The sequence below is a fragment of the Apostichopus japonicus genome, chromosome 17 (assembly GCF_037975245.1).
Source record: "Apostichopus japonicus isolate 1M-3 chromosome 17, ASM3797524v1, whole genome shotgun sequence".
NCBI lineage: Eukaryota > Metazoa > Echinodermata > Holothuroidea > Aspidochirotida > Stichopodidae > Apostichopus > Apostichopus japonicus.
The window spans coordinates 3938358-3963156 of NC_092577.1; the positions used below are offsets into that span (position 1 = coordinate 3938358).

The following is a 24799-nucleotide window of genomic DNA, read 5'->3' on the forward strand; positions in this document are numbered from 1 at the left end:
TGACCCTCTTAGATTCTTTGTTTCCAAAAGAAGGTTACAAGATCAAGAATGGCGACGAAAACCTCTATACATAAATCTTTCATCGCGACATATACCTGGTGAAAGATTTATGATACTTATAGGTTTAATTCTACATTAATGTGACATGATCTTTTTCTTCCTTATTAGACAAAAAAAATCACCCAGAATGGTAGCTATCAATCATGTTCTAGGAAGGTAATACTCAGCGTATTTTTATTCTCGATTCCTGGATAACATGTTCCTTATTCTAACAATTCTGCAGAATCCTATTTTTCGTCAAAACAATCGACCTCTTGTGGGTGGGTGGGTGCATGTGTGTGTTAGTTTTCTCTGAGCCCGGATAAAAAGAACACCCCTAATTTAGCATTATTCGGTAGAATCACATTTGTTTACTGAGATAACAACCGGGTTTTTTGTCTTGATGTTGTTTGTTTGTTGTTGTTTTTTTGAGACGGGATCAATGGGTACTAAGCGTCCAGATAAGGGTACTATACGAGGACGAGGGGGGGGGGGGGCGTATGGGGCGACGAGCCACTTCCAGGCAGGTTACAAAAACAATATTTGTCAGCAACAACAAGAATTTTGTTTACAGTGGCGCTTTAAACTATATTCACTATATGTAATCTCTTGTTTAGTTTAACTCTTCCAAATCTATACAATAATTAAGTGGAGACTTTCAGAGTACCCAACTTGTAGATTTCATTTGCGGAGGAGGTGGGGTTAGGTGTTGGGGGTGGTGGAGGTCAGTGTGGCAAATCACGGATGGATGTTGCTGGACCCTCTCCAAAAATTACCACCCTCCTTGCATGATTAGAGACCCATGAAATAAGCATATTCTGAACATTTCAGTTACATTGCTTCAAGCTTGGCCGATTTATCACACTTTAAAATTCCGCAATTTGTCGCCACCGTTGCATTTTGGGATTTTCTTGTTTTGTGTGGTCTGACTCCTCAGCAATTAAACATCCTTGTAACTGTCTATAATACAATTGCCTTTAGACTCTATTCCATAATATGGGGGGGGGGGGGGAGGAGGCTGTAAAAGATTTTGTGGAGTAAAGTCAACTTAAAAGTGCCAACATATTCAAGTTTGGTAGTTTTCGCATAAAACTGGGCTATTTTTAGCGATAAACTGCTCCTAAACTATTGCTCCAGGATACTTGAGTTTTTCCGAGGGTATTATTGCCAGTCTAAACAACACGAACGATTGATTACAATGCTTTCATGTAATATATTTGTAAGTTGTGCAGCTCTAAAGCTGTTATTTCATACTGCGATTCAGTATGAGGTATTTGGGTTCAGTATTTTTTTCCTTTCATTATTTTGTCTAAGTTCTCATTTTGGTCTGGACTATTCTTTAAACGGTACAGTTTAAGCTATCTCATTGTCTATTATTCACTATAAGTATGATTAAGGGTCATTCGATCCATATCAAATCACCAAATTTTGGAGCATGTTTTAGTTCGAAATCTTTTAAAAATTCCCAAATTTATTGTATGATTGGAACACCATGAAATAAGCATATTCTGAAAATTTCAGTTGCATTGCTTCAAAGTTGGCTTTTTTATCATACTTTGAAATTCCGCAATTTGTCGCCAAACAAATTTTAGGGTTCTAGCTGTTCTCAATATTAATTTATGAAGTTGTTAAGTTGCTCCGATGTACAAAAGAGGTCATCTTTGACAGCCAATAACTCAAAACGCGTTAAGTTGAAAAAATCAGATTATTTTTTCTGGAAGATATATAGAACCACCCTGTTTGAACCAAAAAAAAATTCAGCAGGGGTAGTTTGCATTATTTTGAAATGAAAAAACCTCAAAGTTTGGGATTTTTTACAAGAAAAACGTTTTTGCTGTTTTAATGTTCCACATGTTTTGAGCCTGGGTAATGTACTTCAATGTCATTCAATACTGTGCAGTTTTTAATGTCATATAAACAAATACTATTTGCAATGTAGCCTACTTGTCTGCTTCTGGTTTAATACATTTAACAGACTTTACTATAAAATGAATTGCAACTAATACATACATGTACAGTGTGTACAATACATATATGTACTGCAGGGTGTACATGTACAGCGTGTATTAGTGTTAGGTGTAAACATAGTCTTTCTGGCACTCGTTGTCCTTATCCAAATGGATACCCTCCAAACATGATAGTAGCCCAGCTATTTTCACTATACTATCTATCTCACTATCGGCTTAAATATGTATAATAGTTGAAAACAGTATTTCGGTTACGCCGATTCTAACGACCGATCAGTCTGTGTGAGTTCACACATACTATGTTGAAATTACATCATACTGCAGCTTCCAGGTAACAATATGGAATTTAACTTCGGACGGTCGATATAACGATGATATAAAGTTATAAAGATACACATGATATAACAAGCATGGTAACAGATTATCTCGTTGGGTAGCATGTGTGGCGAGGGAAGGGGTGTGGAGGGACCTCGTAGCAATGACAGAAAGCACAATGATAGGATAATATTTAACTTCAGGCGCAATTGGCTGGTATTTATTTGAGAATTATTGTCAATTACGGATCATCGTCAACCGCGAACTGGTTTAACTGAGCCTTTAGTTGCATTTTGTAAGTTTCGTCCAATTTTTTTTAGCCCACCAATGTATTTGTGGGGCAAGTGGGGGAAATCTTTGACTGGGAATCCCGGCCCCCTGCTCCTCGGCTGTTCAGTTATGCCACTGCCCAGTAATATATTCTCTGGCTTAATTTCATTGCAAAGAACCATCGCTTTGAAATGGTGAAGACAATCGTTTTCGCACTTTTTCTCTTTTTCTCTCTCGGTTTTAAAGCGTTTTCCCTTTGTGACAGCGTATCAAGTAAGGAACACATGTGTCCTTTTCAGAATTATTTGCCCACACAGCTCTTTTCGGGCTCGAAGATAGATTCCATTATTTATTTACAAGACCACCATGTTAATATGGTAGCCATTTGTTAATTCCACTCAGTATATGTAAACTGATATGGCACATTAAATTATAAAGAGTTGAGGCTTTGATATTTTCGTCGCGCAGCGTAGTTATACAGGGTTTATGGTATATTTAATATCTCCATACTCCATTTATAGTCATCCTAGCCCGTACTGTCATAGCAACAGATTGTCAGGATAAACTGTGTATAATTATCCGTCCGCCACAGCTGTGTCCCATAAGCGAACTCATTTCTGTAAAGATATCCCGACTCTATATCGTTGAAAAGGTTTAAAAAGAGAGACTCGGTTCATTGGGGGTCCTTTAAGTATTGTTATGTTGATAGATCGCAGACAGTAACTTGTTAATATATAGGCTATACATCTGGTATTCATCACGTCAATGAAAAGGAAGGAAAATATGAGGCGTCTCCACAAAATCTGTTGTTATTGTGCTTTGTAGTATAACAACATTATCATAGCAACGAAAACCACATACCATGGAAACATGCATAACGTATGGATCAGAAGAATATGAACACAACACTGGGTTATGTACTGATATTAAGCCTAGATACATACAGTGTAATGTTAAACATCTATACAAGGCGCGTAATGACTTCAATTCGCGCTTACTGATGTTTAATTATACGGCCAAAGCTACCGCCGCAGCCGAAACTGTCGATAACGTTTATACGTCCTCATCAGGGCAGCTATGATTGGGGGGGGGGGGGGTGCATTGGAAGCAATTCAAACTTGGTCTAAGAATTAAACAACATGTTTTATGAAACGTCTTGTGCCTAATGCTAAAATAACTTGGAAAAAAGGCGGTTTTATAGAGACTAAATATACTTGTCAACGGACTTAGTAGGCCTTCGACTGTCTCCAAGACTTTTCAAATTCCATGAGAATTAAGTCGAGCCTGGAGGTGATCCCCGGGGCCTTTAAAAGTCATCATTAACAGTCCAAAGCGAACGGCCTGACAGTGGTACGCTAAACCCATAGCCTACTTTGAAAGGACACGGCTAATTAAAGGTCCATATTGCGTTTATCTGGAATGTTTAGCATTCCATTGTCACTTACATTCATTTGCATATCAGCAACTTGCGAAAATGAATTGCTTGATGAAATAGAGATTACTGTGATAGTATTTTACCTAGGCGAACCCTAGTTAACGAGTACTTGACCTATTCGAAATATTGACAATATTGTTGGCCCAAACAATTATGCATGCACATGCACCACTGCTTTTTTATTCATATTTTAAAATCACCAATCAAATCATCTCTATCACGTGACGTCAGACAATGACAAACCGCCTGTTTAGCTCATTTTATACGTACATTGATGTACTTCTAGGCCTTTACTACTAAATGTAACTGAGCCATGCGTTTAAGTCATTTCCTTTATAACGATAACTGCCAATCAAATCCTCCAAAAGACGAAAAATAAGCTCTTAATAAACGTACAAAGATATTTATTACGCGCACTGAAGCTTTCGTTAACACGAACAAGCTAGCTAGCCCAACGTGAGCAAATCATAGGTATATTACAACACCACCATTGGAACTTTAAGCCTACAAAACCGTGCAAGAAAAACATGGAATCTTCTAACGAACGATTTAAAGAGTATAAGGTCAATCACATCCTTTAAGAAGTGGTTATGTAAGGAAATATTAGCTTCTTACTGACTACTACCAAATTATGCATGTATGTAATTTCTATATATATAATGAACATTTAATTTATATATATATTTATGTATATGTGTTTATATATATATTTTTTTTCTTTCTTCAGGGAGTCTTCCACATTGTTAAGCTTTTAAGCTTTATGGAAGACTTCCCTCCACTTTGTACTTATGTGGAAAAACAAATAAATAAATAAATAATATTATTTGCAGCCTGTATGTACTTTAACGTTAGTTGGTAACCGAATCAATCATGGCAAATACAAGACGTATAAATAAAAAAAATAACACACTAGTTTAACGCTACAGTCCTATATAAGGCATTAGGCCTTCGATATAATCTACGGTATGTTCCAAAATATTCGTCACGTTTTCAAAATGTCAATTTAAAGTGTTGTTCAAATTGACCAATCAGTGTGTGGGTATTGTCTGTCACGTTATAGCATCGTCAGTCATTGCTGACTTTCAGGTTGAATTTTATGGAACGCCAAAAGGGCAATGTATTTTGTTGTCTCCTTTGATGTTGTCTCCTTCGATGCTGTTGTCTAATTTAATGTTGTTGTTTACTTTTATGTTGTCTCATTTGATGTTGTTGTCTCCTTTGATGTTGTCTACTTTTATGCCGTTGTTTCATTTGATGCCGTTGTCTCATTTAATGCCGTTGTCTACTTCAATGTTGTTGTCTCCTCTGATGCAGTTGCCTCCTTTCATGCCGTTGTCTACTTTAATGTTGTTGTCTACTTTAATGTTGTTGTCTCCTTTAATGCCGTTGTCTACTTCAATGTTGTTGTCTCCTTTAATGTTGTTGTCTACTTTAATGCCGTTGTCTACTTCAATGTTGTTGTCTCGTTTAATGTTGTTGCCTACTTTAATGTTGTTGTCTACTTCAATGGTGTTGTCTCCTCTGATGCCGTTGCCTCCTTTAATGCCGTGGTCTACTTTAATGTTGTTGTCTCCTTTAATGCCGTTGTCTACTTCAATGTTGTTGTCTCCTTCGATGCCGTTGTCTACTTTGATGTTGTTGTCTCATTTGATGCCGTTCTCTAATATGTTGTTTACTTTTAGCGCTATTGTAAAATGGCGGGAATCTAAATGTTCGTTGAGGTCTAGCTGGTCCCTGGATACAACGTGTACGTAATGCGTACGGTGCAGTGGTGCGCTGCACGACCGGTTACTAGACTGTAATAGACTGATGTGAGTGATGTAAATGTACGTAGTAAAGTCACGCTATTCGCATATGCCGAGAATACATGTAGGGCCTAGGCCTACTGCGTTTTCTTATTGTCGTGCTTCACCTGTACTGCCGTTATTTAGGTTCTCACAACAGCTCAAAAGTATGGAAGGAATTCTATCCAGACTGGAGTATAATCAACTGGTGATCGACATTTTGCGTGTCTATTCTGGCTTCTGAGCATAAACGTACTTGATTGTGCCGTCACATTTATGTGCACGTACATACTGATCAATCCATATATGCGCGCTATATTACGTACTTTGACGTCATACCATACTGCTTTTGGTGAACAGCGCCGTCAGCATCAAAGTAGACAACGGCATCAAATGAGACAACGGCATCAAAGTAGACAACAACGTTAAAGGAGGCAACGGCATCAGAGGAGAACACAACACTGAAGTAGACAACAACAGCATTAAATGAGGCAACGGCATCAGAGGAGAAAACAACATTGAAGTAGACAACAACAGCATTAAATGAGGCAACGGCATCAGAGGAGAAAACAACATTGAAGTAGACAACAACAGCATTAAATGAGGCAACGGCATCAGAGGAGAAAACAACATTGAAGTAGACAACAACAGCATTAAATGAGGCAACGGCATCAGAGGAGAAAACAACATTGAAGTAGACAACAACAGCATTAAATGAGGCAACGGCATCAGAGGAGAAAACAACATTGAAGTAGACAACAACAGCATTAAATGAGGCAACGGCATCAGAGGAGAAAACAACATTGAAGTAGACAACAACAGCATTAAATGAGGCAACGGCATCAAGGGAGACAACGGCATCAAGGGAGAAAACAACATTAAAGGAGACAACGTCATTAAGGGAGACAACAACATTGAAGTAGACAACAACATTAAAGTAGACAATGGCATTAAAGTAGACAACGGCATTAAAGGAGGCAACGGCATTAAAGGAGACAACAACATTAAAGGAGACAACGTCATTAAGGGAGACAACAACATTGAAGTAGACAACAACATTAAAGTAGACAATGGCATTAAAGGAGGCAACGGCATCAAGTGAGACAACAACATTAAAGGAGACAACGTCATTAAGGGAGACAACAACATTGAAGTAGACAACAACATTAAAGTAGACAATGGCATTAAAGGAGGCAACGGCATCAAAGGAGACAACAACATGGAAGTAGACAACGGCATAAAAGTAGACAACAACATCAAAGAAAACAACAACATCAAATGAGACAACATAAAAGTAAACAACAACATTAAATTAGACAACAGCATCGAAGGAGACAACATCAAAGGAGACAACAACATTAAATGAGACAACATAAAAGTAAACAACAACATTAAATTAGACAACAGCATCGAAGGAGACAACATCAAAGGAGACAACAAAATACATTGCCCTTTTGGCGTTCCATAGAATTTACCGTATTATTCATGCCTTTAGTCGTGATTTCTTTCAGTGTTTATTATTGTCAATTTTGTACAGTCAAGTTTCATTTCTTTACTTTAAAGGTTTAAGTTCTAATTGGAAAGCCAGTAAGTTTTGCTATTGTGGTAAAGTGACATTTTGCATGTTTGGCTCTCCCCCCGCCCCTCTTTGTTCTTTCATCTTCTTTGTCATTTAAGGGTCATTTTCTTAGTGTTTGGAGTATATAGTACTTGATTAAGTTGTAAAGACAATACATTGGGTACTGCTGCTAGATCTTGCTTCAAAGTCAGAGTCTTACATATATTGTTACATAAGTGAAGCAGCCAGTTGCCAGCTGGGGCCATGCTGTTTGTTCACTGCTGACCAAGATCTTAAAGGTAATCAGTATAGGCCCCAAATTATAGCACGCTATAATTGCTAGAAGTTTTCAAAAAGTACTTTCCTGGAGGTCTTAACTCTCCAAATTGTTCTCAGACAATTTTAAGGAACACACAAGATGACTGAATGTCCCAGTGAGGAAGTCAGAACAGTTTAAGAATTTTGACCAAAGGTGACCATATTAGAATATCTAGCATATTTGGGGCGAATACAGTATACCTTTAAGCATAGAGCAGGATCCATGATATCAAGCTATGCTTTATATATTCACGCATCATATACGTATAGACAATACTCTGTGTGAAAATAAGCATGCAGTATATATTTAGATGCACAAACATTTATGATATAAAGTTAGAACTATATGTTATCATTGCTGAATACTTGGGGATTCTTCGGACCGACAAAAGATTAGCCGCGGCTATGACAGGAATGCCGGGGGTGCAGGTCACACGATATTGTGATTGAAACAATATAAATTTACAAGTTCTAAATAAAGGTTAAGATATTGTTTATTAAGGAGTAGGATTGACGTTTCGAAAGCTTGACTACATAAACAATGACAATCCCTTTTCCTGGTACGTCAATCGTGTTAAGAAGAGCTGTGATATTCAGTCAATTATGGAACCCAGTAGGCCTACGTTAAAGACTGTGACACTGTTCATCGCAAAAGGTGACGAAGATTTATTCTTAGGATTATTGTCTGTTCATCCGTAAACATTATTGCCCTAACAACCCGATATGTTGTATCGTACACACGTGGGAGCGTGTACTGTTGTAAGCTGACAATTCAGTCATCTGGTCATAGTGGTGAATTGATGTATTACAAGTATATAACTGTGAAGCTATCAGCAATCTAGTTAGACTTGAACTACGCTGTTCACAGTGTATACGATATAAAGGTTTCCAAGTTCAACTCAGAAAGGCTATAACAAAGCAGTGCACCTTTTACCCTCGACGTCACAAGGAAGTTAACCAATGACAGACGCTGATATTCTTAGGGCTAAGGCGGTACGTTACTACAAATCAATTACAGCGTAAAAGTTTGCTTACAATATTTTACCTCTACTCTTATACTAGGAAATATTTGACTTGGTCCGGATGACATTCTGAAGTCAAGAGACTTTGAGGCATATGATACGGTAGGGATACTATATTGCCTAACAGAGAAGGCTATGTAATATAGGGCATAGCACTTTGCTTAGCCTCACACTCTTAGCAAATTCGTAAGAGCATACGAAGCGAATTCGATTAGCTCCTAGTGCGTGCAACCAAAAATAACGTACTGGTGCTAGAAGAGTGGAGAAGTTTGCCGGAAAGATTTCGTTATCGTAAATTTGTTACCTCCATTGGAATCTCATTCTCGCATTTCTATCTTCTCTCATTCTCTTTCTGGTGATTGCTCTTATAGGATACAAGTGCTAACGACGACAGTATATTACATGGCATGTTGTCCAGTCGTCAGATGAACTTGTCACTTGGAAAGTTTTCAGAGACGTGAAAGCGAATTATTATGCCTCGGTGGGATTAATTGTCTTTATTGGTTCGTCAACCTCAGAATTCTCCAAGGATTTGTAAGCTCGTAAAGGATTTTTAATAAATAAAAAATAAAAAAACGCGTGGTTTCTTTAACAAGACTCAGTTGGAAAATTAGTTGAGTGGGTAAAAGAAACGCTTCGCATGTTACGTACGTGGGCATGGAAACTACACCCCCAAGCAACCTGTGATGAAATTCAACTTTTAAATTAAAATAAGCAAAAAACATTTCAGACAGGAATACTGTTTTTTCTGTACTAGTACGGATCTCACTGGATATTTTAGCAGTATTTATTGGATGTGGCTTGCAGCATAAACCCTTGTTTGAATGATGGGGTACTCGAGAGTCTTAAACCGGGTGTGCCTGGGGACATTATTTTTATGTTTGTTTTACAGTTTTGGTGTGACGTCATCGCCCGCTTTGTCAAAGGTAAGATTGAGTTACGATCATTCTTTTTTACATAAAATTTCGCTTTCTTCAACTTAGCCGTTTGGCATTTACTCACAGTTGTGTACATCTGTATAATTTTTTTTGTGATGGCTAGTTATTCTTAATATCTGTTAGTGAAGATCACATGAACAATGCATTTTTTTTTTTTAAAGTTTAATGTCGCATGATCAAGAAAGTTTGTTAACGATCTTCGGTCTTTGAATTTGTTTATGTCTTTTGTTTTGTTTTGTTATGTTTACTTGTTTTTCATTTGGCATATATAGTGGTTGCACACACTTAATGCTAATACAAAACTGCAAATATCAATAAATAAATATAATATACAAATATGAGACGCCGAATTTTCGATAGGTTGATTGAGTCTTTAGTCAGAAATAATTCAGTGATTTATCAGGATTTACCAACACAGGTTTGTATACGGGTGTTCAGTGGTAATGAATACGGTGTAACCTCATCAACATGCAACTCATTAATCTATAAGTTTTTGGCGGGCCATGGCCGGCTCCCACCCCCTTTATCCCGTTGCCAGGCCTCGAAAAATTTAACAAAAGAAGAATTATTCTTAACATTGTGCCTTAGAAGCGGACCTATTCGGAGAAAACACGAATTATGACGTGCTAGAGCAGTTTGCATATATTATTAGCAACAACATCACTGAATATTCATAACCCGTACTCATTTGTGATGCATATTGTCTTACTTCATCATAGATAAACGATATTATTTTGTTTAAAGATTGATCACAAAACTTATTGTAAAAGACTCGCCCTATAACGAGAAGCCAAACGCAAAACTCATGTTAAAAGGGAAAGGGGTGTGGGGGGGGGGCGTACGAGTATGTTGCAAGTATTTGAGATTTTGTGATAGGCTCAGATGCAATTTGGTGCAATATAGCACACTTCAACACCGACTCCATTTTGTAAACTTAATTTTGTATTTTCAACAGGCCTTAGATGCAATTTGGTGCTCCAAATGAGATTTTTCTTCATTTGGAAATGAAAAAGGGGTTTTCTGACTTGCGAAGCGGGGGGGGGGGGCGGAATGATACTTCCGCCCCTCCACATTTTTCACTGGGGGGGCTGGCGCCCCGCCCCCCCCAGCCCCCGGTTCCTACGCCCTTGATGGAAAGGGTCACAAGTTTAAGAAAACGTATAACTCTGTCATATAGCTTTGAAGTAAAGTAAGATCATGAAAATATTCGTGTACATTAGAGACATTCATGGGCGGCGATCCTGGGGGGGGAAGGGGGGATATATCCCCCCATGAAAATGGGTGGAGGGGATGTAATACACCATATCCCCCCCACTAAATGCCAGGGATAAGAATTTTTTCATGCCTACATTTATGCATCATCGTGAATGTACGGCTCTTTTTAGCTTCATTTCTCGCCTACCATAAACGCAGTGCGATCATTTCAAATAAACCGTCTTTATAAAGCAAGAATAGTTGACTGTAGGCTTCATTGGCCCTATAACAACAAAATGTATTATTGCGCCCACGGTATTGATATAGTACATATATGCACCCTCATAGTATTCATATAGGCCGTATAGTAGGCCTACACACGTACATGTTCCCTCGTTTCACCTGGATGCCCTAGCAATCGGTACCTAGTAATGTAACTATGTGAAATTGTGTATTGCATGTGTATAGGCCTCTAATAGCCTGCATGAGGCCATTTTCTTCATCGAATAATATAAAAGAGCTCTCGAACATTCTAACGTAGCGCCTGAAACAAGATTGACAGGGGCAATTTTCCCAAAATAACAACCGAAATTTAAAAAAAAGTATTTTGGATCCTGATTATGAGATATTTCGGACATGATATCCCTATGTAAAGTTGGGTATATGCCGCTTGGAAACCTCGGGAAGTGCCGTTTCCGGCCATCTAGAGGGTTTGTAAATCCCAAAATTTTCTTGTACGCTTCGCGCCAACTCATGGTGGCGCTACGCTTAGATAGTCAACCAGGTCATATCCCCCCCACTCGGAAGTACGGATCGCCGCCCATGGAGACATTTATTAACTTTGTTTAGGGATAAATTTATAAGAATGTTGTTAATGGTGTAGTGTACAGATTGCAAATTATTACCAGTCTTGTTCAATTCAATGTCATATTTTGGGACCGTTTTGGCGTTCCGTGAACTGGAATGTCATACTGGTGATCGAAATCGAATCAATCAATTTTCTACTTTTATCATTGTCACGCATTGTATAACTGAATACTTGTACATTTAATTGCATGCATGACCCCAAATGAACTTGGGTATATAACGTAGAGTTGTTTGATATTTTGTGAAAGATTTAGTTTTTTCTCCAAGAAAAAGAAAAGAACGAAAGAAGCACATTTTAAATACATAATGTAGGTCACGTGATGTCGGCTGTCTGGGAATGTCATACAGGATGTATATCCGATTAAAATATGAAGGCATATTATGGCCCTTCCATATTTGAATGTAAACTTTCCAACTTATAAATTTCTGTCCTTTTGCCTTGCCATAGTAAATTGCAATTCATGTGAACTGTAAAATAGTCAAATATATATGACCGTAATGACCCTTTAAATAATTTATGTTCATTTATTGAAGTGACTGGACTATAAAGTTTAATACCCATACCATTAGGTATTTGTTCCTTAGATGAGACCGTCAAAAAACTCAATGCGGAAACATGTAGACATTTATGTCCTCAAATGACATGTTTACAATGTCTATAGTACACATTTGTAAATGTGATCTTTTGGCATTCTGTCGTTTACTGATGTGAAATTTGAAGAGAATTTTTGGTTGAGTTGTTTAGAATCTGTATAACAATGGGGTAACATTAAACATTAAGGCATGCATTGGGTAGTGACGTCACCATCACTTTAAAGCCTTGAAGGAGCATTCCAGAGATTTATGCACATTTTAAAGGTTAGTATCTTTGCAAACCAGAACAGCTGTAGAAAGCTCTGCTAGCACTCTCAATGTCTTTACTTCAACTTTAACACATCAAGACCCAAAACGTCCGCCTAAAGTCATCCTATTTGCCTGTATATAAACTAAGCCAAGGGCGTAGGAACCGGGGGCTGGGGGGCGCCAGCGCCCCCCCCAGTGAAAAATATGGGGGGCGGAAGTATCATTCCGCCCCCCCCCCCCCGCTTCGCAAGTCAGAAAACCCCTTTTAATGAGAACAAAATCTCATTTGGAGCACCAAATTGGATCTAAGGCCAGGTGAAAATGCAAAATTATTTACACGGATTGGGTGTTGAAGTGTGCTATATTGCACCAAATTGCATCTGAGGCCACCTGGAAATGCAAAAAAAATCCAAGGGGACATCCCCTCCCCTTAGCTCCCTCCCCCAGGCCGGCCATCAGTCTTCAGCCCCCCCACTCAAAAGTACCTTCCTACGCCACTGTACTAAGCTGATGAAAATCAGTAATTCATATTAACCAGAACATGTAGGAAGCTCTGCTAGTACTCCAATGTTTTCTTTTTCTTTACTTGGGCTTCAAACACATCGAGACTAAACTTCCGCCTTAAGTCATCCTCTCTGCCTGTATCTATACTAAGCTGATGAAAATCAATAATTTATATTAAATCACTGGGATTTGTGCAAAAATCCAAGTTCTGTCCGTTAAACCGATGAACACAAATTTGACTGGAAACTCCTCAGACAATATTTGATGCCGATTATCCGGTAAAGGACAGTATGATCATGTTAACATGTTAACATGTTCAACTATATATATCCATAGGAAAGTGTTCCGTTGTAGGTATTCACACGTGTGTTGCCATGGTAATTGCAAGGCATATCCCCATAGTTTATATATACACACACAAAGCATAGAGACAATGACCTTTCGAAACCATTAAAACAAACCATTTTTTAAGTGTAGGCGAAAAGTTCTTTTTGAAGTCATCCAAAACAGTGACGAGATTTCAATCTTGGGGGCACAGGTGGAGGCACAGCACTTAATGAGGGGCACAATGTTTATTGTGAATGCCGTCCTGCAAGGAGGGGTCTAAGGGGAGGGGGTGTCAAATTTGTGATTAATCAAGGGTCCTTAGATGCAATTTGGTGCTATATTATGTAACTTGAAGTAACTTTATGTTCAAGAATTTTCGGGCTCATTCTGTCCGATATTTATGTTTTTAATTGAGGCAGATGAAATTTTTGTTTGAGTATTTTTTTAACACTTCAAATCGCATCTGGGGGCACATGGGGACGACACAATTTTTTAGGGGGGGCACATCCCCCAGGCCAATAAGTGATGTGAGATAAAACACATTAATTGTTGACAATTGACACAAAGAGACATGATCTGTAAAGAATGATCTGTAGCTCAGGTATTCAAGTGGTTTTACTCTGTCCCAGATGATCTACCGTAGTCCTTATAGTTGTTGACGATGGATTTTGGTGTGGGGCTGTGTGAGCCTGTGTCAATTAGAAGAAACAGTTCTCTTCACATTTGTATATGTGTTTACCGTTTCCAGCAATTTTACCAAACTTGTTGATTTGTCGGGACTAAATATATTATTTCAAAAAAAGGGGGAAACACAAAAGCAAAGGAACAAAAGAAAAGGACACTGGTATTATCTAGGTTAGGATATTAATGATCGCGTTACCTAAATACATAGCCTACTATAGGTTTATTTAGTTTGGTGTCGTAATCTATATCTGGTTTAGGCTACATATTATGCCTGATAAACAATCAAAGCTTTGCCAGATCAAACCGGAAGAAAAAACGGAAGCTTCGAAACTTGGCTTCATTCCATGGCACAGAATCTTGAAATCAGTCTTGTTCTGGCAATAACGTCCATCGCTTCCGTCTACTACAGTCAGTCACGTTCACTTCCCAAAAAATGGGAATTTTTTTCTATTTTCAGAATGATTCGAACACGGTTTGCTTTATGTTATATCATTTGTATCATGGCCTAGTGTAGACAGGTTGACGGTATGGGATAAGTTTTGGCTATATAAATCAACAATGTACTTATAAGGTGTCACCGTGTGGCAGTATGACCTACGTCACTCCAATCAGCAATTGTCGTTTGTATCAGGCCTACATCACCAACTAGCCCAAGGAAGGAAAGTTTCCTAAAGTACACATTACGTTAAACTTCGCGAAAACGTTCCCTGTTAAGTTTCGATAATGAAACCCGAAGGGTAGGCCCTGTTATTTTGCTGTACACGTGTAAACTATAGATCACATGTTTTAGTAGACGTACGCATCTAGCCTATTACATATTAGCAATAGGCATATATATATATATATATATATATATAAGCTGCTCGGGCCTATAGTGATTCGATCTTTTACTTGCTGTAACACCGTAATGATCACGTGGTTACAGTCCTGAACGTCACACGGGACACAAGTGAGTTTACGAAAGTTAAAAGTTTCGTTGGTATAACGCCTATGTAGTCACAGGCTACCTATCACCTTTATCATTCCTTAGTTTATACACGTCGGTTGAAAAACATGGAATAATTTGTGAAAGTTTCAAACACGCTTTTGTGTTATATATTTGTGTAGCTCGTTGTGAGAAGCCATGGATTGGAGCCCGTTACCCTTATTTCGTGAGTTGAATTTTGCACCAAGTTGCACAAATATAATAAACAAAGACTCGCGTCTTGAGATCATTGTATATACTGAACTTCGTGTTGAACAAGACTGCAATCTTGTAGTTTGTATACAATTAAAAAAAAACCACATACAGTTGTTAACGACAACAACGCTTAAAAGAGTGACTACCTAGTCACCATTTATAGTGTAAGGTTCCATGTGTAACTTAATTTGACGTTTACAACCGTACTGATCAGATACATGATAAGATAACCTGAATGATAGGATACTATACATTACTTAAAGCTAAAACAGTTACATTTATGGTGTATTATAAGGCACCCGCTGTTGTATAGCTTTGTTGATAATTGGCTTGAAAATAAACACGGTATAACGAATAAGAGCAACGATGTTAACAACACGATTTCAAGATTACAGCTAAACCCTGTGATGTGATATATAATATTAAATGTTAAAGACATGTGTGCAGGCACCGTTGGCTGAGTTTGTACTTTTTAACCATAAGTTAATAGTTGCTCAATTAGCATATATAGTCAGTGTAGTTAAATATGTCAAAGCAAATTAGAAATGCGCCCGTCCATCAGCGGCATAACCCCAGGGAGTTGAGACGGGGAGAGGAGCCGGGCCCTGGAGTCTTAGAAGGGCCGAGCCTTATTAAAGAGAAAACACGATGCAAACAGCATATAACGTTCAACGTGACATGTTTAGTACAAACAAGATCTCTTTGCGTTTGTGCGGCTATGTTAGAAAATAAACTTACTATTACTACAACAAATACGCCATTACAATAATACAGCCTCGACCTGTTCCCATATTGTCCCAATTATCGGCGAAAACCTGGTTTTATTGATTCGAATGTAACTGGCTAACACTACTACACTAGATGAACTAAACTATCCTCTCTCAAAAGATGTATATGGTAGGAAAATCACCTGGCCACAGTGAATGGTTTCTCTCTTCGCTCGCTAAGTTCGGGGCCATAGTTTATCTCAACGGTATGTCATAAAACAATTCTTGCAAAGGAGACAAAATAAATTAGAAAAAAAGATGACGCATAGGAAATTAACGTTTATGAAGAACAGTTGTCATTATAACTCAGAAACAGGGACCAATCGCTCGGATGCATATGGTGGTAAATTTAAAAATTGCTTCTTCTCATTACTTTATTATTTATCTGAAGTTGAACGGAAACATCACCATGTACTCAAATGTACCCTACAGGTCTACTGACTGAAACGATGTGTTTATGGTTTAACATAGGCTTTTATCCAGAACAGTCAAACCACACCATTTCCTCCCTGTAAGCAACGGATATTATCGTCGACCAATAACCATCATACCGTATAACTTAGTCGTGATATACAATAATATCAGAAGGACGTTTTAAATGTCGTATCTATAGTTAAGAGTTTTGTCACATCTGGTAAATTCAGGAAAGGAAAATTATCGACTTATTTGACCTAAAGGTTGCAAGCGCTCATTCTTTGGAGCTAGAAGGTTCTTTAGTTTATATTTTCATATGTGTGTGTGTGTGTGTGTGTGTGTGTGTGTCACAGCTATGGTTTTAATATTTCCCAAGAATGGAGGAAGCTAACAGAAGCTACTCTTTTCAAACCCATATCGATGTCATGATGAACGGTATTACGAGTATGTTTGTCGGACTCTGCTCAACAACACTGGAAAGGAATTGGTTTGAATATGCCAAGAGGGTATGGGTACGGTTGAACGGGGAACACAAAAGGTTGTGCCGTTGGTCGGACATTCTCACGGCCACATCAACCCCTTCGCACTGTATACATGTATTGATATGCGTGTTAATTTCCATAATAATCCCATTGGGGCTGAGACTTGTAGAGGGGTACGTATATAAACTAGTCGTGTGATGTAGCATATAAATTACCAGTCGCCGGTATTCTAATTCGCTATCATATCTTTGTAATCTCGTGCTCGTAACACTCAGTGACATTTTGACAACATTGTGCGTTATAATGACGACAGTTCACTTGTACAGGTACTCACATCAACTTGGGGAACTCTAATCGTTCTCATGCTGTTGTACTCGTTCTACAAGTTCTTTGGGGTTAAGTGAATACGAAACGAGAATTGCTTCAGTCCAACACTTGTAGAACGTAAGGTAACGTTTGAGTCGCGCTTGCGGGTGAGTAAAGCTAAGAACAGGTGCACATGGGCAGCAACGGTAAATACTATATTGATGACAACATTGGTGACATTCCTGAGAACGCGTTCATGTCAGAACGTGATTGACCATTCCAAAATAAAGGTTAAAAGGTGCATGCTCTACAAAGCTCCTATGTGATTAAATTCTGACCTATCATGGCCCTTGTAAATGCCGTATGTCCTTGTAGCCTAGCTTTACAGCCTACACAACAGCAGTAATTAATCGCTCACGTGGTCACTTTCATGTGAACCCGATCTCAGTTGAAAGCGTCTGTAGTGCATGGTTTACGGTAAACGCTAAAAATTATATGAGAGAAGTTTGATTGGGATTCTTCTTACCTATCACACACGAACAGAGGGATTATATGAGAAAGTACAACATGCCATGCAACCTCAGTCTTTGCTAGAATTGCGTATAAACATCCTCTGTGAGGGTGATAATGATGACGATTGTGATGACGATGGCGATGATGAGATCACTATCTTAATGAAAGAACACTGGTGTGATGATGATGATGATGATGATGATGATGATGATGATGATGATGATGATGATGATGATGATGATGATGATGATGATGATGATGATGATGATGATGATGATGATGATGATGATGATGATGATGATGATGACGATGACGATGACGATGACGATGACGATGACGATGACGATGACGATGACGATGACGATGACGATGACGATGACGATGACGATGACGATGACGATGATGATGAGATCACTATCTAAATGAAAAACACTTATGTGATGATGATAATGATGATCACAGACCATCATCGTCGTCGTCGTCTTCATCATTTTGCTCCCAACAATCAATATCTAGGACTATCAGATGTAGTAGGCCAGTATCGATATATCAGCTATGTTCTATACATGTGGTGAATCGCTTTCGGTGGTGAATATTCCACAGATTGTTTGATTTCCGCTGTAGACACTTTGTGTTGATACACAAATCATTGCTGAAAAATGAAAAGTCAAGGTTAAACTTTCGCTTGAACTTCTTAACTTACTGCATGGAAGTAGATGTATTAACACATTCTCTTTTGTGCTCACAATTTATGTATACAGGTATAGAGACTTTGTGCTGGTTTGTAACATATGCTGATTCCAAGTCGGAATTAAGAGTAATACTCGATAATGTTCATAATCCAGATAGATTAGCGAGTCATGGTATAGAGTCTGTTAAAATAACTTGAGTGGAACGTGACCTTATAAAAACTTGCTGTGTTTCGCAACTATAAAGTTATGCAGTCATCTAATATTCTTACCCAGAAGCCTCGGGAGCCAGCTCGTTTTCCGAGGACAATAACATCACTGTGCACTTTTTATTTTTCCTTGACTGTAATATTAACATTAGAAAACAAGTTTTGCCCCATACCAATTTTCTGGCTCCTCTTGCATTTCTGACAGGGCCCCTCTTAATTACTCTGGGTCCCGTGGGTGTGGCCATCTAACCCCCTGATCCAAACTCGTCAGTTCTGGTCTAACTCGTTTAATCGAGCATTTCTTATCCCCTTCACAAAGAGTTGCAGAACCAACCAGACCAGTGAATTAGCTGTGATACTATATAGATATAGCCTAACTATCAGAGCCTAAATATCAGAGGAATACATCCCCCTATCACACCCCCCCCCCCCCACAAGGACGGAAATATATACGATGTTAAACTGCATTCTTATATTGAATATCACGCAGTATATATGGTGACCATACCAAAGGCTTTATCTGGAACCAAACTATAACAATATCGTGTGGTCTGCCACAGGGCTATAAAATTCTTTCCGAATACTAATCTATTGGAAGCCAATCATGCAAAAAGTAGGCATATTTTATCTGTTCAGCTTTAAAATACTTACAATATTTGGCATTCCATAACTCTGTTCAATTACACATGTATGGATTACAATAGATGTATTCTTCAAAACTACAGCAGGGCTAATCGTTGTTGTGGTAAACTTATCTAAAAAACAATAGTGTTTAGAAAACCCTACGTGTAGTGTTTCCATCCTATTATGATACACGCCCTAGCCGTACCTGATACTGTATTGAAAATATTCTAAAAATTTCTGAGAAACAATAACCACGAACAATGGACTGTTGCTTTTCCAGACCAATCGCACTCCCCTCCCCCTTCAACTCTCCCCTTCCCTCAACAAGCGCGTGTTTGGCTGCCAACGTCAAAAAACATTAAGACATTGTATACCATGATAGCATCATAGCATCACCAATATAGCACAATGCCATTATAGCATTATCGTGATGCAATCGTAGCATTGTACCATCAAAACGTCATTACATATCATATAGAGAACAAATCTCTGTTACATATATGTTCACAGCATGATTCCATCATCTCATCATAGCATCTTGCCAAAATAGCATTCATATCATGCCACCCTATCATCATGCCATCGTAGCATGACAATTCCTACGATCATCGTGAACATCAATACATCACATTTACACTATCATAGCATCATAAATCATAGCATCAAGCACCATACCATCATTGTATGATGGTATCATAGCAACATCATCATAACATTATGGCATAATAACTTCGTAACATCACAAGATGTTACCGTCATAGCATCATGCCATCATAGCATCGCCAACGTAATCAACATGGATACATAATGCCATCATAACATGTTGCCATAATAGAAGCTTGCCACTCGTATAGCAGCATAACACCATACCATTACAAAGATCACGTAGGCCATATTGAGAACGTTTAATGAACGAGAATGAAATCATTTCGGTGCAGTAGTTTGATTTGTATTTGTGGAGAATTAACGCTTGATATGGCCCTTAAATATCAGCTACTTATAATATATAATGCCTGGAGTTTCTCCCCCTTCTTGTATACCATAGTTGCAGACTTCCCATGCTTTATTTTGATGGACCTGGTTACTTCGTATTTAATATTGACTTTTGACACTCCCGGTCTTTTCTTATCGTTTATTCACTGGTGCGTAGAAGAATGTGGGTGGCTCAAACAACTATACAGGAGTAATTCTTTTGCCTGGAAATTTCATAGGAATTGATGTGTGTTGTTTGATGTCAATAGTATTATAGTAACCTATATAAATTGTTAATAATAAAACATATTGTGCTTGTAAGTGTCGGGTAAATACACTTAGTATCTAGTATCGTTGCTAATTTAATGCCTTAACTTGTGTATTCTCGTCAAAACTAACACAGGTCTACTATACTTTTCAGACTGAAAAAAAAATTAAACACTTTATGTTGATGGGGGGTCTTGGACGCTTTCATGGCAGGTGTATTTGCCATTGTATTGTACATTTAATATAGATGACGTCTTTTACCACAGCTTTTGAAAACTGCCAGCAATTGTGTAGCTTTGCACGATACGATTATTTACATGTGTTTTCAATACAGCAACAAACAAGTAACAAGTTGTATACGCATGTACGCAAAGCGTAGATTTGTAATCCCGGTGTGCTCTTTGGACTGTGCATAAAGACCCCCTACATACAGTGTATAGCTTTCTTAACCTTATCCCAATGAAGCTTATCGACATATCTCCAACTCGCATGGGTCATCTTGGACCAGGTGTAGTGTATTCCTTTTACTAGACTCCAGTAAATACCAAACATATCTGTTTCCAGTTTGCATTTTCAGTATTAGTTAAGACTGGCCCCTCAGTATCCCTTCCTGCAAGTCCACCAGATCCCACCGACCCACCCTCTATCCCTAACCCCTCACCCCACTCTTCCCCACCTATATAAGTCGACTTCTCGTTCTAATATTACAAATTAACCAATAGCCGGTTGTACTTCATGTATGCCCAGCATATCGGCGAGCCGTCTTCGTAGTTTATCGGGTACGTTAATCGTGGACACTACAGCATATGCTTGGCTCTTGTTATTTGTCTATTTTACTTTGAGGTTAAAAGTTCGTCTTGGTTGTCTGGCAAGGTCCACACTAAACTTAAGTTTATTATAAGTATATAAATAAATATTTCAACCTTGTTCTAGGTTAACCATGACCTTAAATCCACGATATTTCTAAATTTTACGTTTATTTGTTTGGTTTTGGTATTTCACACTTCGATGGACACACGCAGACGGAAATTTAATTACGTTACGGTATTGATAAATCGTAGGTTACAGGCACGTATACGTTGTCTCTGTTTTGTAGTCCTGTCTCAGTAAAAGATGCACTGTGATTTAGTCTTGTGATTGCGCCTGTGCAGAGGGAGCTACAAGGTATATCGGTATCAAAATTATAGGCCATGGTGAAAGGAATGAGTCACCCTCAAGTTCAAATTTAAATATAGAAAGCTTTTGATGAGCTCACCATGTCACATTTATCCGGATCGACGTTTGGTCACTGGTATACAACGTGATGTAACCATGGGGATTTTGTAGCAAGAAAGGGAAAATGAGGTTATAAAGGAGGAGGGGTGAGAGACCGAGGGAAAAGGGGGTAGGTTAATGTTCTATTACTAGTAGCAGCACCGGCCTACCTCATTGAAAAGACAACTTAAAATGTCCATATCATATAACTCTGTTGTTTAGGAATGCTTGAAAGTGCGCTCTGAACAACAAGTTCGCAGATGTACTCTTGCATAAAATAATTTTACCCTGACTAAGCTTGGATACTGTGGTACATGTGGGGTTGTACACCCAAGCCCCTTCTTTTCATTCCCACTCAGGAAGTTAGTGTAGATGTAAACACAGCCTTGCGTGTATATACCTAATTATACACCTATAGACCTAATTTATAGCCTTTAATTTCAGCATGCACAACTTCACGTCTACAATTTTTTTCTTTTTGGCAAACATCTTCTCAGCATATTAATAACGAAGAGCATGCAGGTTTATTGATTTGAGAAAAAAACTCAAACCAGTAAGGGATGTATACTGTTTTGAGCATAAGTCGTACTTTTTTTTTAACTTCAGCAATCACTCACGCTGCACTTTCATTAACCGACAATATAATGTTCGATCAACGGTAATGATTGAATGGCCCCGTCTGTGACCTACACGATTAAATTCATATTAATATTAGAGAGGGATAAATAGGGCACATACGGGGAAAACCGACCAAAAGTAAACTTCCTGTCTATGGGACGCCAAATGTATACAAGCGGTTGTATGTGTGCAGGAGTTAAGGATTCTCTGGATTTACAAGCTATCTCCGCTCCGCACCTCGACCCGCCCGCGTAATTTTTTTTCCCAGGACGAACGTGGGTTTCAGGTTTTTCTGGAATTTACAAATTCGTTTGAAATCAGGGTTAGGGTTTAGAAAGTGGGTTAAGGATCCAATATCAATGAAAATGAAGGATTGTCGTTCATAATCTGGGGTCAAAACTAGGAAAAAAGATTCACAACATGTTTTTTGAAAAGCGTCACATGTTTGGAATCCAGGGATTTAATTGGCCGATGCCCACGTTCGTCCTGGGAAAAAAAAATACGCGACCCGCCCACGTGCAAACCCACCGGCTTTCAAGAAAGAAAAAGATAACAAGTGTCAAATACAAAAATTATAAAAAAGATACAAGCAAATACCAAACGATGTCATATACCACAGCTGTAATGAACCAGAAGAAATTGTTCGTATAAATTTCCGTTATGTTATATAAATTTCCGTTATGTTGAATCTTCATTTTTCAAACGTTTACGTCATTGACTATATTGATATCTTTGTTCACATTGGAAAGGTCTATAATGAACCTTTCATAGCAAGTTTGATCTGTAAACATATCCGGAACTGAATATTAACGATGTTTCTATAATGCGACATAAATTTCTAAGTTCAACGTATTATCACTATATAGACCAGGCTAAGATCATAAAGTAATGATTTGATAATCATATTCATTATTCACCTTGTTTGTCTTAACAGATTGCAAGGTCAACAGTATTTGCCCCAACAGACCAAGAATGCTAAAAGATTGAACCTACTTTCTATAGAGGCTCTGGTCCTCCAAATTATTCAATATTTAGACAATTGAATGTGACAGTATGGAGAACTATACCATCACGAGAGTTATAGTAAACTGTTTGCTGAAAGTTTTCTAGCATATTTGGTAGCAATACTGATGACCTTTTAGTTATGTTCAGTTAAATGCTCCATTGGAGGTTCTTGAATAAGGTAGTATCTCGTGCAATTAACTGGTATATGGTCTCGACCTATTACTTCATAATATAGAAACAACGTTTCTCCCGATTCTTCAATGCAAAGTAGACTGGACTATTTCATTCATTTGAATTTTTTTCTTTTTTTCGAAAGGTAAAAAATACTTTCAAGAATCCAAGCCTGTGTGTGAGTTTTCGTTTAAAGACCTAAACGTTTAAACGGCCGATTTTTCGTTCGTTTAAACGTTTAAACGTTTAAACGTTCGCGAATATCGCGAGAAAACGCCGAGTATAAAGGCGTGGGGTCCAGGGGACCGCCCTAGGGCCCTGGTGGGGCGAAGACCCTGGAAAAGGAAAAGGAATTTTTTGCGTGTCTGGCGATAAAAAAATTCGCAGTTGAGGATGCAAAATACTGACAACTTTTGAATTTAAATTGTCACGAAGCTGATGAAAAATTTTAAATGACAAGTTAGAGTAGCTGTATTATGTTATAAAATGAAAAGAGATTTAATCTGTTTTACAATCTTTAAAAAGTTTAACTTACAGAATCTCCGATATTATGAAACAAAAAACGTTCGGCAAAGCCCCGTTTCTAGAATGCCTAACAATGAATAGCGCGCACTAAACGTACATCAGTTTACAACTGCAGTACGGTTTAACCTAACTTAAATACTACGGTAGGATACTGTATATGTGCTCAGAATTTTCCCAGGTATCTTGCCAAACAACTGCGCGCTCATCCCCTGTCTAACACCTGTTTGTTAACATTTTTGGCACGTTTCCAAGAAACGTTTCATAGAGTATTGCGAATGATACACGAGGCACAGTTCATACACGCAGCACAAGATATCAAGCTATGGTCATCTTTATTAAAGTAAACCTTGTAATAAAATATGTTTTAGGCCACACGGCATGATTAACTAATGCTTAACATTATTTCCATGTTCTTGTAGAAAACGTCAAGTTCGCAAAATACAATTGGTTGTTTTTGTAGTTACGTGAGATCCGTAACAGACGAGGTGGTTAGGCTATTTGCTATACACTTAACTGTGGTAGGACATTATTTTTTCCGTAATTTTGGAAATTCTAGAAAATACTTTCTTCCCCCCCCCCCCCCCCCGCTTAACACCAGATGTGGTCTTACGGTTTATTCATAAATGGGTGTACTAGAGCCTTGTATACATGACATTAGTTGCATTTAGCACGATTTGCCAGTTTCGCGTGAATTTGTCGAAAGTGTTTTGCTGGATCTTTCGTAAAATTTGAAAGGTG

The 24799-nt window shown here is 38.2% G+C and overlaps 1 protein-coding gene across 1 annotated transcript in view; it reads left to right on the plus strand.

Moving 5' to 3' along the window:
- Positions 1-8536: 8536 nt before the first annotated feature.
- Positions 8537-24799, plus strand: part of LOC139984118 (cubilin-like) — a 45221-nt gene continuing 28958 nt past the window's right edge. Inside the window, exon 1 of the mRNA XM_071997836.1 lies at positions 8537-9634. Within this exon, the coding sequence (XP_071853937.1) occupies positions 9533-9634 (102 nt within the window). The 5' untranslated portion in view covers positions 8537-9532. The remainder of the gene's footprint in view (positions 9635-24799) is intronic.